A 19983-nucleotide genomic window follows, 5' to 3' on the forward strand; every position below is an offset into this window, starting at 1 on the left:
GTACATAAAGGTATTCTCAAAAAAAAAAAAAAAGTATTCTCAGAATTTAATGCCGATAACTTTTCATTGGCTTAGGGTCACATGGCAGCCAGCAGGCCAGGTAAATAGGAGAAGAAATCCTGTAAGGAAAGGATAGACTAGAGAAAGATCCATCCAGTGGCAAGGGAAATCAATAAGGCTTAGACTCCGTTGAGTGTGGATTGTGAGGAGAAGTTTTTCCAGAGAATGTATAACCAGAGACCTGCATCTCACACTTTTACTTTTGCATGTGGTAGTAAATTAAGAATGATCACCAGGCCAATGATGCCCTGAAGCTCCTGACATGACCAAACATAACACAACAAGGGAGAAATGCTGCTATAACCCCAGCCACGGAAATTTTTAAAAAATGGTGGGGAGGGGAGAACCACAACTGTAAATAAGCTGACACAATGCTAAATCACAGTGCACAACAAAACGGTTCATCACGAGTGTGACTGACTAGACAGCAGGGTTAGAGCCACAGGAACTTGAGAGAATAGAATCGAAATCTGAAAACCATAGCCTTTCCCAATGAAATGAAAATGGCTATTAGGAAGCTAGTTTTTTGTGTGTTCTTGCATTATCAGGTGCAGATGAGTGACCTCAGCCATGCTGCTTTAATTTGCTTTAAAAAATCAATTCTGAAGTAATTGCATATTTATATCACTTTGATTCATCCTAGAATGAACCAACCTTTTATACCTCTGATGGTGTTCCTTTCACTGCGGCTGACCCAGGTAGGCTGTTTCACAGTGCTTTGCCCCCCACTTCTTGGTAAGCTAGTGAATTACAGAAAACCATACCCTCACCAGTACAAAGTTGTAGCTTTTTGAAGCGGGCACATTCTAAGATACAGGGTAAATGCTTCTCTCATATAGAATATTCTTTACAGGGACAACCACTTTGAACCATTTCAAATGGAAAGTCTGACTCTGTGTATAGTATCTTGTCACCTGACAATGGCTTGGAAGAATCCCTCAATTAAATGCAACCATTTTTATTTTATATTTTCTCTAATATTTCATTTTTACACTGTAAGCTTTCAGGTGGTTAAGATAGAAGGGAAACATGGTTCTGACTACTACATAGAGTACAGTGTTCGTTACTGTGGGTTAATACTTGCAGATACTAAGAATTATGGGTTTCATTAATAGTCAGTAGGTCAGAGTTAATTAAAATCTAAATCTCAGCACACTTCCCCTTCCAGAAAAGGGCCATTTGTAGGAAGATTGCTTTAATTGTGATAAATGGGACTGCAGTATGAGCAAGAGAAAATTTTCCCATTTGATAAAAACTATAAGCAGCTTATTGTTCAGAATTTTCCCATTTGCTTCCTCTGGATAGCAGGCCCTGACTATCCTGTTCCTCAAAAGAGGTGGAAAGAAGGACTGCTTAACTTTCAACTTTGAATTATGAAACACTCAAAATATAAAAACTTCGTGGGGCACTTGGGTGGCTCAGTCATTTGGGCATTCGACTCTTGGTTTCGGTTCGGGTCATGATCTTGTGGTTGTGGGATGGAACCCTGCGTTGGGCTCCCTGTGGGGAGATTTTTAAAAGTCTTAGAAAAAATTGTGTGTTTGTGTGTGTGTGTATAATTATTATATAAACTATAAAAATCTGACCTCTTGATTCACTGTCAAGGTTAAGCCAGTGTCATTTTGTCATATTAACATACACTTTGGGTGCTTTTAAAAAAATAAAACCCAGTGGATAACTAGTAAACCACTCTGTTCTTTGACCCATCCCTCACCCCCAACACTAGTCCTTCTACCGCTTCCCTCCCAGAGGTAATTACCGTCCTGAAGTTGAGGTCATTGTGATGTCTTTTTACTTCCTATGTGTCTTTAAATAGTGTATTATCACACAATAGCATTAACCTAAACGGTGTCTTATTGTGCACATCTTTTGCAACTTGTTTTTTATTCAGTGGTTTGGCTCTGTATTCACATTGAAGTATCTATCGCTTTGGCTCGTTTTAAATGCCAAATGATGCTGCACTCAGTAAAGCACTGGTTATAGGTCCCGACTTAAGTGTGGTTGGGTGGTTCCCACTCCTTACTATAGACAATGCTGTACAGACCTCCGAGTAGTCCCTGTGCACATGCAGGGGGCTCTTTGGGGAGAAGTTGCTACATTATAAGTTATGTGCATCTTCTGCTTCACTAAATGTTGTGAGCCTGCCTTCCAGTCTGCTATACCACCTGATAAGTCCCCAGCAGAACTGGAGGGTTCCTGTTTCTCATCCTTGGCAACGCTTATTACCAGACCTAATTGTTGTCAGTCAGATTGTACGAAATTGTAAACTTTCATTTCCTTACTAGTGATAATGAATTTCTTTTCATGTTTCTATTGACAGTTTTCTTCCTTTTGAGAGTTGCCTGTTTGTGTTCTTTGCCCATACTTCTCTTGGATCATTTGTCTCTTCACTGATTTGTAATTCTTTATGTAGCCCAGAAAGTGACTCGGAGCTTCTCCCAGTGTATGCTGTCTTTCCATTATGTTTGGTCTTGTCCTATAGAAGCTTCGAGTTTTCATGTCAGTATATCTGTCTTGTTCCTGCTCTCTGTGGCTAAGAAGGTTTCCTTATTACCATCAAATTCCATTTTCTTCTAAAAGGCTTTGTTGCTTTTTATATTTAGGTCTTTAGTCCATCTGGCTAATTTTTATATGATGGATGTAGTAGAAATTAAATATTCCATGTTCTCTTGTCTGAGCCAACCGATGTTGAGTTATACATGCTTTCTTCTCAATAAAATGTCCCTCTGATGTGTACCGTGCCCCTCCTCTCTAAATTTGGATTTTACTCCTGTGTCATGTGGATCTTTTGTCTTAAGGTCTTAATACTGATACCACAGTCTTAATTACTACTTTACTTTAAATCTTGCTATGTCTGGTGAGACAGATTTTCTTATTCTTCAAAGTTACCTTGAATCATTTTGGTTCTTTGTTCTTCATCTGTGTCTCATTTGTTTAACCTGTTTGTTTTTTGTGACTCTTGTTTATAGAAATTTCTAAACATGCTTACTTTTATTTCACATTTTTGTTCTATCTTTTAATTCTAACCCTATTATTTTTGACTATGACGTAAAGTTTATTTTGATCTTTTTTTATTGCAATCTGATATTTAACGGTCTTAAACTCTTTTTTGGAAAGGATTTCAAACTTACAGAAAAGTTATAAAAGTAAAAATTGTACAAAGAGCACCCATCCACCCATTACTCAGATGTACCTTTTGTTAACATTTATTCTATTTGCTTTATCACTTGTCCACACTGTTTTCTAAACCATTTGAAGTTAAGTTATGTATATTGTGGCCCTTTATGACAGCTCTCATGTTTTAACTGCTTTTTTTTTGTTTTTTGTGTTTTTTTTTTTTTTTTTTTTCACGAAAACTCCATATGGCTTGAGTTGTAGTAACATTTGTCCCTGCCAAGGAGCCACAGGGGTAAAATGGATTTGGAACAAGTTTTTATTTCTTGTCATAGGGGTTTTTTGTGGGTGAGTAGTAGAAATTTGAGCTGTAGGGCCATTATTACAAATTCTGTGATGAACCAGTTTCTTCAGAGTACTGTCGTTTCCACTTCAAACCCAGGAAGAGACAAGCAAGCTTCTTTGCTATCTTTCTTTGCCACCAGAGTGTTTTCCACTTTGTTTTCTCCTGGTCTGCCTTTTGCTTGACATATCCACCCTTTGAAGGGCCCGGATTTGTGTAGGGAGAGGTGGGCGTGGGCATGAATTCCATCTCCGTTTCACATGGGACCAGGACCTTGCTTTCTGACCTTCGGTGGGTTTTTAAATCCAAGCCTCTTTGTTACGGAGAGCATGTGGTCTGCCAGCCTCCTGGCTGGAGTTAGGTATGTATGATGTTCAGTTCCCTTTTTGTTTGTCATCAAGGGACTTGATTTTCTTTTTTCTGAATTCATCTGTGCATTTAAAAGAATGTTTGTCTCATCCGTTACCTTAAGTAATTGTTGCCAAATTGCCAAAATTGGATGTCAAAATATCACCAACCTTTTAGGCTGGAATTAGTTTTATAGAGACTGGCAATCTTGGGGAAAATGTGGTCTAATGTAATTATCTTGTTGAAATTTGAGGTAGCTGTTGTTCACAAGAAACCAATTTTAAGGTAACCAGTTTTAATACACACTGATCTGTTTTATTATTCAGAGATAAGTATTCCGTACGGACATGCTAATCTTAAAAGATACTCAGTAACTCTGCCTAAGACAGTTGGCAGACGGAGAGCTATACGATTGCCCGTATTGCCTTGGAAGAAGCCAACCAAGGGAAAGTTCGAATAGTTGAAACATTTATCAGGTAGCTACCTTCCAGCTGTCTCCGAGGCAAGAAAAGAAAATCCCCTGTGCTCAGAACCTTTGCTAGGTTAGCTAATCTGATTGAGAAACATGGGCCAGTGGCTGTTAGCTGCTAGCTACCTAGCTCAGTTTACTTCCTCGGGAAAGAGTAAGGGCAACCAGAGGCCAGGCTATTTGATTAAAATCCTTCCTTGTGGAAGGAAGAACAGGAATATGGAAGAACATGTTCTTTCCCAACAAGTTATATAGATATATATTTTTGTTTGTTTGTTTTCTGGAAAGAACCGGCAAAGCGTATAAGCAGCATACACGTTGGCTGTGACATGTGCTCTGGTCTGTCCACAATGGCCTTGATTGGCAACATATAATTAGAGGAATATTATAATTAAGATTTATGAGCATGCAAGTGGCAAAAGCAAACCAATTAGAATATAAGTTTTGTAAAAGCTATTAAATATGCAACTGGAAGCTTCCTGCTATTTAAACATTGGATCTACCTAAATAAAAACTAATATTAAAAAAGATTTTGAAGGCTAACTGGCTGTTTTATGACTTTCGTCAGCATTTAATTTTTAAAACTTTTTTTGTAGATTACCAAGAGAAATATCAAGAGTTACTTGAAAGAGAAGACTTTTTTCCAGATTATGAAGAAAATGGGACAGACTTATCAGGGGCTGGTGATCCGTAAGTTCTTTTTAGCTATTAACTTTCTTTGTGATGTTTCTGTGGCCATACTTTGTAGATGGAGTTTAGACAAAGGTGGATGAAGAATGCTCATTTTGATCTGATGGTGCTACAGTGGTGTATGTGTAGTGCTCGCTTACCAGAAATTTTCAGGAAGTCATACTAGAAAACACAAACTATGATTCTGAAAATGTATATATATCTGAAGGGGAAAAACTAAAATGTGGTATACGCAAGCACAGTTTTATGACATAGATTCAGTTCAGCTCTAATATTGTAAGATCTTAGGTAAATTCTATGCCTGTTTTTCCATCTGTAAAGTAGAAATAGTAGACCCCTCAAGTTCTTTTGAGAACTGAGTAAGAATATGTATATACTTAGAACCACCTCCCGGGAGACAGTAGAAGACTCAGATCTTAGCTGTTAGAGGATGAATTAAGATTAAAGAGAACGCTGATAACTATATAACAATGTTTGGACTGATGGGAAGGTATAAGTTATAGTCGCATTCACATCTCTCAATCCCTACCTGCCATTCTTTGTAATAAAAGAAGCTTTTGCTACTCCCTTACCATCAGATTGCATTACACCAAGTCAAAGAAGAACCAAGAACTTGTGAGGTTTAGTTCCAGCTCTCTTAACGGTTTATGTGAATTTGGACCAATTACTCAGGTTTTCTTCCTTCTAAAAGTGGAGGAGGGAATAAATTAAATCTGACTTACGTCTCATCTCTCGAGTATGTTGTAGGTTAAAAAAGTGAACCACTTTTATTCTCTCTCCCATTTAGTGACATTTATAAGTCTGTTTGAGATCTAATGTTACCATATTTTTACATTCTAGTTTAATTTAAAAAAAAAAAAATGCAGGGGTGTAAGGACTCAAGCCCAGTTAAGAAAAAGGTTCAGTCCTGCTTGGTGAACCACTGGAAGTTCAAGCTGTTCTTGGCACTGGATTTCAGGTTGTCCTCTGAAGTTTTGCTTGGTAAACATTACATGCTCTTGCCCTGATACACTTGTGGCTACTTCAGCACACGGCCTTGTAGTGGAAATGGAGGAACAACGACAAAAAGGCCCATCAGCAGTTGATACAGTCTTGGCAAGATAGTTTGTCACACATGTAGGTGGAAAGGATTATTGCAGGGTGGGGAGACCCATCGACAGCATGTTATTGTAGAGGAAAAGTGTTGAAAAGGGAAAAGATTGGGAGTCAGATTCTGGCTGTGCCACGTATTTAACCCCAAATCTCCAGAGTATTTATGTAACCTCCTTCCAGAGTCTTTTTTATCTCTAAAATGGAGATGATAGGGGCGCCTGGCTGGTGCAGTCAGTAGAACATGTGACCCTTGATCTCAGGGTTGTGAGTTTGAGCCCCATGTTGGGCGTAGAGATTACTTAAAAAGAATGGAGGTGATAGTGGTATCCATCTTTTTAAGATGGCTATGGGTATTCAGTAAGAATATGTGTATTAAATCCTTAATGGGCTCTTTAAATTTTCTACTCATACTTAACTGTGGAAAGCTTTGTTTTTCATCATTTTAAACTAATAGTTGGAAAAATTCTGAGATAGATGATTTCAAAGGTAGCTTCTTGTTATGAAAGTGATTCCAAATAAATGGCATGTGACTAAATTGTTATTTCAGGAATACTATTTCTGATGTTAAGTAGATATAAAATAGGGCAGCAGGGTGGCTCAGTCGGTTGAGCCTCCTCCTTTGGCTCGGGTCATGATTCCCGGGTCCTGGGATCTAGCCCTGCTGAGCAAGGAGCCCAAGGGCCTGCTGCTCCCTCTCCCTCTGCCTGCCACTCTCCCTGCTTGTGCTCTCTCTGTCAAATAAATAAATAAAATCTTAAAAAAAAAACAGACATAAAACTTTACAGTATTAGAGGTAAATGGCATATCTGAAATTATGTTCTAATTATAGTGTGATTGTTAAAGTAAATTTATGAAAATAATATCACTCTTGAGCCCCCAAATTTGTATGTCGAGACTTTAAATTCACTTTTAGGTTAGGTTAAGAATTTGACATATGTCGGGTGCCTGACTGCTCAGTCAGAAGATCATGTGACTCTTGATCTTGGGGTTTTGGATTTGAACCCCACATGGGGTATAGAGATAACTTAAATTTTTTTTTAGACATATGTCTGAAAGTGTAACAGAAGCTTAATTTCAAACACAAGAGACTCAGAATCCAGTGTAAAATGTAACTCCTCAGATTAAGTGTTTGGTTGTCTGAGGACTGACATGTATGTGATTCTGGATAGTGCTTGCATTCTGTAACAGTCTAGGAAAGTTGTATCACCATACTTTCTTGTGTGGCTTAGCATCTTAGATATTTCTGAGTTGAAAAACATTAAACTTATGAATCATCTTTACTTCTTTCATAGATACTTGGATGATATTGATGATGAGATGGACCCAGAGATAGAAGAAGCTTATGAAAAGTTTTGTTTGGAATCAGAGCGTAAGCGAAAACAGTAAAGCTAAATTTCAACATATCAGTTTTATAAAGCAGTTTAGGTTATGGTGATTTAGCAGAACACAGGAAAACAGGAAAATGTGTCACACTTATACCAAATTAAGGATGTTGAGTTATGTTACTAATGTATGCAACTTTAATTTTGTTTAACACTATCTGCCAAAATAAACTTTATTCCCTATAACTTAAAATGTGTATATATATATAATAGTTTATTATGTACAGTTAATTCCACTGTTTTGGCTGCAATAAAATCGATTTTGAAATAAATGAAATGTTGAAAGTAAATTTTGCTAGTTGGTTAGAAGCTTAACCTTTAAATTCTACTTTTCTTGAGGGAAGAAGTCTTAGCCTGGAAATACATATTATTGCAAAATGTAGCATCCTTTTTTAGATGAGTAAATAGCTTTCATTTAGTTTTACGTTGTCTCAGTGAATTGGGTTCCAAATATGAATCACAATCATGAAAATCTTTAGCACTAAAGTCTTAGGATATATCATTAACAACTGATTTACATATCCAGATGCTATTTGATACCAAGGGCTTTTAAAATGTCATTAAAAAAAAAAAAAAAGACTTAAAACTCCCAACTAAACAACCAGGATTCTTCAGTTAGGTTTTATTGCAATTCTAGAATTGTTCTCCTCCCCGCCCCCCAACTTCATTACCCTAAAGCCTAGAACATTATTCTTTACTTATATGGCTTTCATTTTTATTTTGTAGCATGAGTTGCATTGACTTTTTTACTAGAAAATTTTACTAGATCTTTGTCACTCAAGTTTTCACCTGCTTTATAATTGATACACCCTGAGGATCACTTTTCTAATACTTTTACTATAATGTAGTACCACCTCAGCCCTATTTAAAAATATTTGTACCTAATGTCAAAAGCCTTTTTCCAACTAACTAAAAGTAAAACTTATGTACAAAAGGATTGCTTGTAAATATGCATGTAAATAGTTCTGTTAATAACCCACTGTTTTACATTTGGTACATCTGTGTCTGCTAATACAGTTAGCTTTCTCACTTTTCTGCTTGTTTGTTCAGTCTGGATTAAAATTAGACTTTGAAAATAAAATTTAAATAGTTTGGTTTTCCTCTAAGTTTTTGGATGTAATCCTGATATTTTAAAGAATTTCTGTTGAACTTTGTCATAAAATTGTTTGAAATCAGAAACTCTGCTAGGATAGAAGATGTCCTATTCAGTGTGTGTTAAGAATTCAGTAACAAGTCTACTTGGAAAAATTAACAAATATAAAACATGAACCTTTAGATTCCTTATTGTAAAAGGGAAGGATATGTATAATTGTGTTTTTGGAACTTGTAATAGGATTCTTTCTTTCAGAATGGCTCCTGTAATGTGGTGGATAATTACCTTAATCTGCAGTTCTCCAAAGACTGTGCTCATTGTAAATCTTGGGGGTGAAGGGAAAAGGGTGTAGGGANGGGGCAGTACATTAGACCAGAGGCCAAGTACATGATAACTGAATATGCTTTAAACTTCTCGTGGTTGCTTTGTGAATAACCATCCAGCTTTGTCCAATAGCTCATTGTCACCAGTCGCTGCTACACTCAGCAGCTACCAACAGGGTCATTATGTGTTCCAGTTACTAGTGCTGTTTAAATAACCACCCAAATTTAGTGTCTTCAAACAATAAGCGATTATTATGCTCATGGGTTCTGTGGTTCAGGGATTTGGACAGAGCACGGCTTTTTTTCTGTTCTGCAATGTTTGAGGCCTCAGCTGGGAAAACTAAGGACTGGAGGTGATTCGAATGGCTGGGAGCTGTAATCGTCTGGAGTCGTCTTCACTCACGTGGCTGACTGGGCCGAGATGACTTGAAGCTATCACTTGGCCAGACCCACCTACACATGACCTGTCCGTGTGGCCTGGACTTTTCACAAACATGGCAGCTGGATTTTGAGAGGGGGCATTGTGGAAGACTCAGGAAGAAGCTGAATTTTGGAAGCTGCACACAGCATTAACTTCCGTTACAGTCTTAGTTCTGAGTCACTAAAGCCATGTCAAATAGGAGGCCATCAAGAAATGTGTGGATATGTTTCAAAATTGCAATGGTATAGCCTGAAAGGAAGAGCTGGCCCTGTGGTACAATTGTTGGCCATATCTTCAACAGAAACATGGGTCCTAAGTCTTTCGTAAGGATTAATAGTATAAGTCTCCAATCAGCAAGGACACATAGGTCCTAGTGCAGGTCATAGGCTTGTGTTCTGGTAACAAAGTACAAATATTGGATTGTACAAAATCTGGCACTTATGTCATCAACTCAGACCTTCTGTCTTTATGTTGTCCGTGCCCTTCCAGCCAAAGACTACCAGGAACATACATGTCCCTGAGCAGGCTGGGCTTCCTGCTTTTGCACTATAGCAGACTACACATATGGGGAACTGTGGTGTGTGTCAGTGAAAGGGTATTAGAACTCATTATATAGGATTGGGGCTTTGGTTGTATAATTTGGGCGAGGGTCTAAGAAACTGGAGGTTCACTGTAGATTGGAAATTGTCAGAAGGGCATGATTCGGTATTCCATTAAGTCTTATCTATAGAGGAACAGATGGATCTGGAGGAAGTCCTCATTTAAGAAAAAATCAGTCACATTTAGCAAGAGATGATACATGGTATGAAAGAGTAAAAAGCTGTTCAGGCTTGAAGGACTGAAAATCAGCTCTCAATGGAAAAAGAAAAAAAAGAAGTACCCTTGCTGTTTATCTGGTTGGGGGGACAGACACAGATAAAGCCAGCTACAAAGTTAATGGGACACATTTTTCCCAAAGTCATGCACTTATAAACTGCCATCATGACCCCTTTGTATGACCACCGCTTTGTCATCTTCAGACCTGCTTTGCTATCCCACCCATCTATTCCTGGGGATACCCGATTACTAAACGGCTGTCACCGCATAACAGCACCCAGACCCTAGTCAATTCCTGCTGCTAATTCTGTTTCAGAAGCAGCATCCAACTCAGAACGGGTATCCCTTCCCTTATAATCTCCTCAGAATCCTTCAGCAGGAATCCAAATTTTACCAAAGTGGGTGCCCTCCTCCCTCTTGACTAGCATGCCATTCATGTTTTCTCTGGAGTTTGCTCCCTTGCTTACAAGCTGATAAATAAGATTTTATCAGCAGGCTTTAACCTGGTGGTCTTTGGCTCACTAGACTTCAGTAGATGTAAATAATTTTAGGTCGTGTATACTAGATCATATATTGTGTCAGCCTGACAAAACCAACCCTGGATGGACCCAACACTGTTGCTTCAGCCAGGCAGCTGGAGGTCATGTTTCTGGTAGGCTTGTACCAGTGTAAACTCATAATCACCACCCAAGCTATCAGCACTGCCAATAATCCTACCATCTTTATTACCTTGCTTATTTCAAACTCTCCACTCTGTTCCTCATCCCCTAATGACTTGCTTCACAGCAGAACACGGGCAAATGTACACAAATGCGTCTGCATTCATTTCATCCCTCTTGTACGGGAAGTATCCCTCCTGTTAAAGGCCAATTATTCCACGTGTGCTTGAATCCCATCCCCCTCGCTCTCTCATGAACTCTGTTGTTACTTGGTTTGTACTTTTTCTTTCTTAAATCTCTCTCCATTGGCCCTTTGCATGAGCTGTTGAGTATGTCATTCCTCTCATCAGGAGAAATCTGGCCCTCACATTTCTCTACAGTTCTGTCTCCTTCCTAGCCAGATTCTTCAAATGTCCCATATTTGTTTTCCATTTCCTTCCTATTTGCTATTCAGACCTATGGCTTCTGCTGCCACTATACACAACACCCCTTGCTAGAGCCGCCAATGACATTTATGCCACTAAATCCAGTAGATACTTGATTCTTTAGCTTGTTCTCTAGGCAATATCTGACACTATCAAGGGACACTAAGATTGAAAACCTCTAGGCATCTGGAATAGAGTAGCCTTCTTTCTGGCTGTTCCTCAGTGTGGGATTCTTTTCCCTTAACTAATCTGTAAGTACTGGTGTTCCTCAAAGCTCAGTCAACATTTTCTTCTGATGTCACTATATCCTCGGACTATTTAATCCTCTCCTAAAGCTTCAGTTAGCAGCTATCAACACTGACTTCCAGATTTGTTTCTAATCTGTTTCTAGACCTTTGCTAATGTATCTGCACTAGGAAGACTTACAAAATTGAAGTCCTGCAATTCCTAAATTTTCTTATGTCTGTCTGATTGATGGCACTGCCCCCATCCACTTGTTCCAACCAGAACTCACGGAACTGTTTTTAACTCCTGTTCAATCATCCCCAAGACTATTGAATTGATGTAAATATTTCTTGGAGTTGTGCTCTCCCATCCTCACTATCTAATCTTAATCTGAAATGCCATCTCTTCCATCGCGTTTTCAAGACTTCCGGGCTCCCCACGTCTGCTCTTGCATCCTACAATCCATTCTTCACTCAGACATTCCAGGGATCTTTCTAAAGTACAAATAGCATCACAAAACCCCTTAGTAGTAGACAGTTTACAGATAGGAGGTTCTTAGTCATTAGGAAAAAGGTGGGAGCAGGGTAAGACCTAAGTTAACACTGTATAATACAAATTGATGTTACTGATCAATGAAAACAGGGCATCTGAGGATGCCTTTATTACACTTTATATAAGATGAGGTCAATTTGCTTATCAGACTTTCAAAAATGGAGATGAATTTAAGGAGTTAGATTTCTTTTTTTTTTTTTTTTTAAAGATTTTATTTATTTATTTGACAGAGACAGCCAGTGAGAGAGGGAACACAAGCAGGGGGAGTGGGAGAGGAAGAAGCAGGCTCCCGGCGGAGGAGCCTGATGCAGGGCTCGATCCCAGAGCACCGGGATCACTCCCTGAGCCAAAGGCAGATGCTTAACGACTGAGCCATCCAGGCGCCCCAGGAGTTAGATTTCTTTCCATTCCTTGGTGCTGCCACCTTTGCTTAAAAAGCCCTTGATTATTAACAACAGCCAAATTATGCAGAGAGCCCAAATTCATCGACTGATGAATGGGATAAAGAAGATGTGGTATGTATGTACAATACAATGCTACTCAGCCATCAAAAAGAATGAAATCTTGCCATTTGCAATGATGTGGATGGAGCTTGAGTGTATTACGCTAAGTGAAATAAGTCAGAGAAAAAATTACCATATAATTTCATATGTGGAATTTAAGACAAAACAGATAAACATATGGGAAGTGGGAATAGAAAAAAAGAAGGGGGGAGAGAAAAAGGAGAGAGGGAAACAAGGCCTAAGAGACTCTTAAGGATAGAGAACAAATTGAGTGTTGATTGAGGTAGGTGGGTGGGGGATGGGCTAGATGGGTGATGTGTATTAAAGAGGGCACTTGTGATGAGTGCTGGGGGTTGTATATAAGTGATGAATCACTGAATCCTACTCCAAAACCAATATTGCACTGTACGTTAACTAAAATTAAACCCAAAAAAAAGCCCTTGTAATAGTTTACCATCGCTTTTAAGATAAAGTCCATAATTCATAATATGCATAATGATCTGGTCCTTGCCTATCTCTAAGTCCCCATTCAGGCTTCTCTCTCCTAAAAGCCTCTCTCGCCTCTTTACCCATTCTTAAATCAAACCGGCCTTTTGAAGGGAGCAAGATCTTTCCTTTGGGCCTCAGGGCCTGAACACAAGCTGTTAATTCCGCTTGAAGTACTTGGCTAACACCTACTTACCCTTTGGATTTCAGTGGAAATACTTCCTCAGCCTCGGGTCTGTCCACTACATGCTCTCACAGACCTCTGTATTTTAGTTTAGGAACATTTAACCACTACTGTGATCACATTATTGTCCACTCCTTTCATTCCGGTTGATTCCCAGCCCCCATCCTCGACCCTCGGTCTCATTCCCTGCTTTATTCCCAGGGTGTCCAGCACATAGTAGGTTCCCCATAAATACGTAATAACAATAAATTTAGCAGACACGCTACTTGCTATTTTAGTAAAAAAGTGCAGATGCATAGTTGATACCAAATTAGGAAAAGAAGAGGTCTCTATCTTTGGCCAAGTTTTTGTTTGGGTTTTTTTACAGCTTTATTAAGGTATAATTGTTGTTCAGAGTATTTAAATAAGCATTACTCCACTAAAATCCACTCGTGGTTAGCTCTTGGCTGAGCTGCCTGGCAGGATGAATCACAACCATGTCGTACCGGTACTAACTCGAGTATCGGAAGTAAAAATCAAGAAGGAAGCAACCTCATTCAGGACTGGGAAAGCCCACCTCCCTTACTTCCGGTCCCGCTCTTTACTAGGAGCGAGACGGAGATTGGCTCCCGGAGCGGAGGGCGCGGACTGGGCGGGACTTCCGGTCTTTTTCGGGAGAGGAAAGACGCTTCCCCGGGTTGCGGGAAGATTTGAACTGCTGTTGAGTTCCTGTGTTTTCTTTGCGGGTTGGTAGTTGGCGCTGCCGCCTCTTTCCCGCTACCGTGACACGAAGGACGTCTCGGCCAAAACACTCTCTCTGTGGCCTTATTCCTCTACGGCTGTGATTGCTTTCTCTCATCAGAAAACATCACTTGTTGGTAATTTGTCAAATTCAAGAAATATCCCTCGAGAAGCAGTCGCGGGCAGGCTTCAAGCATTTTGGTAAATTAAAGGGGCCGTTGATGGCCTCATTTCTAAGACTGTTCATCTCGTAATTGCCGTGTGAGTCCAAGACATTGGTTGGTGTTTTGGTGAGGCTCTTTCTGTAACTAGATATTGTCATTTGGAAGAATGAGGTCCCATTGATATCAAGTACAGACTTGTGGCTTTTGATCGTTAAACACTCTGACGTAATGTACTGGGTGGTGAAAACAAGCAGGAATAAGACAGTAGAGATGAGGCTGAAATGTGAGTTGGAGCCGGATCATGTTTTTTTTTTTTTTTTTATAATATGCCAGGAACTTCAGATATTCCACTGTTTCTTGTGTCTGCTTGTTATTTAAATAAATAACAATTATATCTCAGTAACCTTTTTTTTTTTTAAATTAAAAATTTGGCCAAACATAGAGACCTTTTCCCAATTGGCAATCAGAAAATACAAGTTTTCCAACCTGTTTTGTTTTTTTTTTTAGAAATAGCAAGTAGATATCTGAGATTTATATGTGTATGTGTGTGTATGCAGTATAAATACATTTATTGCTATGAATATTTATTGCTTGTGAAATGAACATATAAACAAGTGATGTAAAGTGGTTGGTATGCTCTGGATTGTGGAAAGTTACCTATAATAGCAATACTGGAAATGGAGAGGGAAGAAACTGAAGAAGGTCCCAGATAGTTGCAGAAATGGAGGGGAGAGTTGATGGACTGAAATGGAAAAGAGCCTGGTTCATAAAAGAAACCTACCAAATCAACAAGACATGTTACAGGGGTGTGGAGAGAAACAGAGTGAAAAGTCAAATATTGTTAACATTGAGATGCCAGTAACTCAAATTGTAAATTCAGGAGGAGCAGGAATTCTGAAATTCACTTACTTATTCTTTCATCATTAAATAAATATTTATAGCACCCTTATTATTTGCTAAGTAATGTTTTAAATGCCAGTGATACTACTGTGAATAAGAGAGATGCGGTCTCTGGTCTGATTGAGTTTATATCCTAGTGGAAAAAGACAAAAAGCAGGGAAATGAATAGAATCAGTTTTGATAGTGATAGATGCTATGAGTAAAAAAGATTAAATGGATAAAAAGTGATTGGGAGGGATGCCTGGGTGGCTAAGTCAGTTAAGCCTCTGCCTTCAGCTCAGATCATGATCCCAGGGTCCTTGGATCAAGTCCCGCATGGGGTTCCCTGCTGGGAGGGGAGGCTGCTTCTCCCTCTGCCTGCTGCTCCCCCTGCTTGTGCTCTCTCTCTCTCTGACAAGTAAATAAAATCTTAAAAAAAAAAAAAAAAAAAAAAAAAACAGTGATTGGGAGATGGTTGGGAAAACTTTAATTGAGATGATCAAGTTAGGCCTTTGAGGAAATGATACTTAAGTTTTAAAGACAAAGAGCCAGCCATGTGATAAGCCAGGGAAAGGACATGCTAGGCAGGAAGAACAGTACACAGTTTCTGAGATAGGAAACAGCTTGTTTTAAAAACATTTAAAAGGCCACTGTATCTAAAGTGTCCTGAAAAAAGAGAAGAGAGTTAGGAGATGATATTTGGAGAAGAAGATGAGGCCAGATTGTGTGGCTGTTATAGGTCATGACTAGGAATTTTATCTAAGTGCAAAATGGTATTGTGAGCCAGGATGCTACGATAGATCTCATTTTTATTTTAAAAGATCCCTCTGGCTACTGTATGTAGACTGGACTTGAGGGAGTTAAGAGTGAAAGTGAAATTAGGAGATGTTACAGAAGTCTGCTTTGGTGGGAGTGATGATGTTCCATTTTAGTCATGTTGATTGAATTTGATTTATCTGTGGGACAAGGACATGAAGAGAGGTCTAGCAGGCAGCTTGAAGTTCTGGGGAGAGGTCAGGTGGATTTGGAAGTTTTCTAGAGAGGGGAAATCAATAAAATTGTGTTACTCCTCAGGAGAGACCATATGGTGTAATGTGTACTTTTATTCTGACATATTTTACAAAAGATTGTAGGCCAGTCATATGTAGTTAATTACATACATTGAAAGGGGGTAAGATCTTTTTAAAAAGCAAGGGTGGGCATAAAAGCGACCTGAGTGGTTATAGTAGGAAGAGATGAAATGGGAGTAAATTCAGGTCTTAAATCCTTGATTTAAGAGAATGGTGAAAGGAATTATTAAACTAAAAACAGAGGTAGGTGTCCCTGGCTGGCTTGGTCGGTAGAGCATGTGACTCCTAATCTCAGGATCATGAGTTAAAGTCCCCACGTTGGGTGTGGAGTCTACTTAAAATTTAAAAAAATAAAATAAAATAAAAACAGGTAGATGTAGTGGGAGAAATGGCACTCGCTCATTTTTTAAAAAAATGAAAGGCAGAGGAGAAGAGAGTTTGGTGCAGGGAAGGTAGACAACACTATCACAGAGTAAGCAGTTTAGTGGGATGAAGACTGAATTTACTGGGTGTAGGAAGACATTGGTGACCATTGTGAAACAATTTCAGTAGAAAGGTGGAGGAAAGCTGGATTGCAATGGATTGAAGATGGTGAGAAAGACAATGAGTGGATATTATACTTGAGAATTTTTTTGGTAGGCAAAAAGGGTAAACTGGGGAAAGTTACTTTTTTCTGTCAGGTGAAAGTTGATCACCTGAGTAGTAGGAGATACTGTCTTAGAAGAGGATGGGTTAGTGTTTAGAAAGTCTTAAAAAGGATGATGTCCTAGGAGCACCTGGGTGGCTCAGTCGGTAGAGCTTCCAACTCTTGGTTTCGGCTCAGGTCGTGATCTTAGGGTGGTAAGATGGAGCCCTGCGTTGGGCTCCACGCTCAGAGGGGAGTCTGCTTGAAGATTCTCTTCCTTTCCCCTTCCCTCCCCTCCCTCTCCCTCCCTCTCGCTCTCTCTAATAAATGAGTAAATCTTAAAAAACAAAGAAGGATAGTGTTCTAGAGGGAGATGGGCAAGTGTCAGAGAGGATGGCAATGGTGTTAGAAAGGAATCATAGGATTTACTGAGCTCTGGGATACCTGGGTGGCTCATGGGACGCCTGGGTGCCTCAGTCAGTTAAGCATCTGCCTTCAGCTCAGGTCACGATTCCAGTGCCCTGGGATCAAGTCCCGAATTGGGCTCCTTGCTCAGCAGGAAGACTGATTCTCCCCCTGCCTCCTTCTCCCTCTGTTGCTCCCCCTGCTTGTTGTGCTCTCTCTCTCTCTCTCTCTCTCTCTGACAAATAAATAAATAAATTCTTAAAAAAAAAAAAAAAAGATTTCTTGGGCTCCTACAAAGCGACATTGCAATTCTAGCACTGGCATATGTGTTGTCTGGTTCAGTTCATATTAACAATCTCGCTAATATGCCCCATTTTACAAATAAGGAAACAAACAGCCTGAGGCATTTAGCTAGTAAATGGTGGAGTATGAATGGAACCCAACCCTCTAATTCCCCTTCCATCAACCCAGGGTGATGGAAAGCATAGGTGATGACAATCATTTTAGAGGTAGGGAAGGGGAAATTGAATTCAGTGAAATAAGAGTGAGTCTAAGACACTAGAAGATTGATTAGCTTGCTCAGTAGTGACATGGAACTACTTCCTTAATGTCACACTAAGAACAAAAATCCAGGTATTGGGATTTCTTTTTCAGTATTCTTTTTTCTTAGGCCTAATAGTTACTTTTGGCCTGCCTTTTGCATATATTACAAATGATTTGCTGTATAATTTACAGAAATTAAACTTCAGGAGAACTAAAGCTATTGAAATTATTAAGGCAATTATAACTTGGTGGGCTTTCTTCTCCCTCTAGGCTACCTTCCCACATTAGAGTAAAGCACTAGGGGTTAATCCGGCATTCTGTGTAGGTTCTTAATTTCAGATCATTTAAAAGTATGTAGTAAAATAATCAGTTCTTAACATTTATTTATTTCACTTCTTAATTTTTTTTTTATTTTAGAGAGAAAGAGAGAGAGCACGGAGGGGGGAGGAACAGAGGGGGAGGAAGGGGGGAAGAATCTCAAGCAGATTCTGGGCTCAGTGTGGAGCCAGATGTGGGGCTCGATCTCACAATCCTGAGATCACGACCTGAGCCAGAACCAAGAGTTGGACGCTTAACCAACTGAGCCACCCAGGTGCCCCATTAATCACTTTTCCTCCAACAAAAATAAATGCAAGGGAAATACATTTTGCTTAATGTTCTTAGAAAATGCATCCATTTTTTATGATAGAACTTTGTACATTAAAAGAACTATTTGTGTTACCCTATTTCCTATTTCCTTCAGTCTTCACCTTGGAAGGACTTTTTATCCATAGTCCTAGTAATGGCAGCTGAAGTGCGAATGGTACTTTATGAAGATGATTCAGTGCAAGTGCAATATGTGGATGGTTCCAGACTGCAGCTTTCTCCGTGTGGCTCTGAATTTTTATTTGAAAAGGCACCTCCTGTTTCAGCGCATCCTTTAGAACAGCCAGAAAGACTTCGTCAAAGGACACACTTCGTTATTAGCACTTACCGAGTAAGTAAAGATGACACAAGACCAACTCTTTCTGATACCAGAATATTGTTGAGATAGTCAGAATATGGAAGGTAATTAGTATTCCAGATTACCGTCACTCTAAATTGATTTTCAAATTGTTTTACATTTTTTAAGTTAACATTTTGTATTTCTTTTCATAGGAGCAACTACAGCGGGCCCTAGATTTTCGAAATTCTTTTGCTGTTTGCCCTTTTTTATCTGAAAGCATCATACCTTCTAAAAGAAGAAAGGTAATTTTTTAAAGCTTTTTTTAGAAGTAATATTTGAGGACAAGTAATTAGAAACAGGTAGTTTCATCTTTAATCTTTTTCTTCATGACATTTGGGAATACACACATTGCTGTAGAATGCATAGGCTTTTATCTTTCACCAGATTAGGGTGTTCTGGTATCTTATAATTGATTGAGACCCAGAAGGTACATAGTTCATCTTCCTGCCTTTTTCTTTGTAGCCAAAGATTCTACTCAGAATTTTTCTGACTGATGACTTTTTGATTCTCAGAGGTATTCAAAATTAAGAAATTATGTGGCCATTTTTAGTAGTTTTCATGCAGTTCATGTGTAGTAGAGATGTGTAATTACTGATAGGTATACACATTTTATTTTTTTGCTTCTATTCTATTTTGGACTTTTATGAATAATAATGATAACTATCATTTATTGAGGATTTACTATGTGCCAAGAACTAGGAAGGATATTAAAAATTTTTAATAACACTAGTCAGTATGGCATGAGTTCCTGATAATCAAAATGGATGTCCAGCCAGTCAGAACAGGTATATTTAGCCCCTTTTTACAGGTGAGGGAACTAAATCTCAGAGAGTTTACCTAACCTTGTTGGTGGACATTTTCTAAAAGGCAGTCAGGATTTGAACCCCATCTCTCTGACTCTGAAGACTGTCTTTTAACCACTTTCTGCTACCGTTATGATGGCAAAAGAGCCAAGAAAAATTGTAAGCTGTGACTTAGTCTATAAGGGTATTTTTCCACTATCTTTTGAATAACTTTATTCATTGAAACTGCATAATTTGCTGCTGATGCTGTAGTAGGATTATCACATAATCTAATTCTAGAAGGGAGAACTTTTTTTTTTTTTTAAAGATTCAATTATTTGAGAGAGAGAGTGAGAGAGAGAAAGCACAAGTGAGGGGAGGGGCAGAGGAAGAGGAAGAAGTAGATTCCCCACTGAGCAGGGAGCCCAGCGTGGAGCTTGATCCCAGAACCCTGGGATCATGGCCTGAGCCATGGCTCACCGACTGAGCCACCCAGGCACCCTGAAGAGAGAACTCTCTTAACTGACCAGCCTTACAAGCCAGCTTTGCCACTAACATCTATACACATAAATAGCACTGTAAGATTAAGAGGCTTTCTTGACACTAGTTTTTGTAAATTTAAGGT

At 39.0% G+C, this 19983-nt stretch overlaps 2 protein-coding genes across 4 annotated transcripts in view; both read left to right on the forward strand.

Moving 5' to 3' along the window:
* PAIP1 (poly(A) binding protein interacting protein 1) overlaps positions 1-10191 on the forward strand; it is a 31129-nt gene extending 20938 nt beyond the window's left edge. For 2 of the 3 annotated variants that reach the window (XM_040630456.1, XM_040630455.1), the window contains exons 9-11: positions 704-758; positions 4931-5024; positions 7409-7785. In XM_040630456.1, coding sequence (XP_040486390.1) covers positions 704-758; positions 4931-5024; positions 7409-7502 — 243 coding nt within the window. In that variant the 3' untranslated portion in view covers positions 7503-7785. Of the gene's footprint in view, positions 1-703; positions 759-4930; positions 5025-7408 lie in introns of all 3 variants that reach the window. The other variant, XM_040630454.1, reaches the window with a different exon arrangement.
* Positions 10192-12890: 2699 nt separating this feature from the next.
* The window catches only part of CUNH5orf34 (chromosome unknown C5orf34 homolog), a 30166-nt gene continuing 23073 nt past the window's right edge, over positions 12891-19983 (forward strand). Inside the window, exons 1-3 of the mRNA XM_008692573.1 lie at positions 12891-14106; positions 18334-18567; positions 18729-18818. Coding sequence (XP_008690795.1) covers positions 18373-18567; positions 18729-18818 — 285 coding nt within the window. The 5' untranslated portion in view covers positions 12891-14106; positions 18334-18372. The remainder of the gene's footprint in view (positions 14107-18333; positions 18568-18728; positions 18819-19983) is intronic.

Source organism: Ursus maritimus, unplaced genomic scaffold (genome assembly GCF_017311325.1).
Source record: "Ursus maritimus isolate PB19 unplaced genomic scaffold, ASM1731132v1 scaffold_15, whole genome shotgun sequence".
Taxonomy (NCBI): domain Eukaryota; kingdom Metazoa; phylum Chordata; class Mammalia; order Carnivora; family Ursidae; genus Ursus; species Ursus maritimus.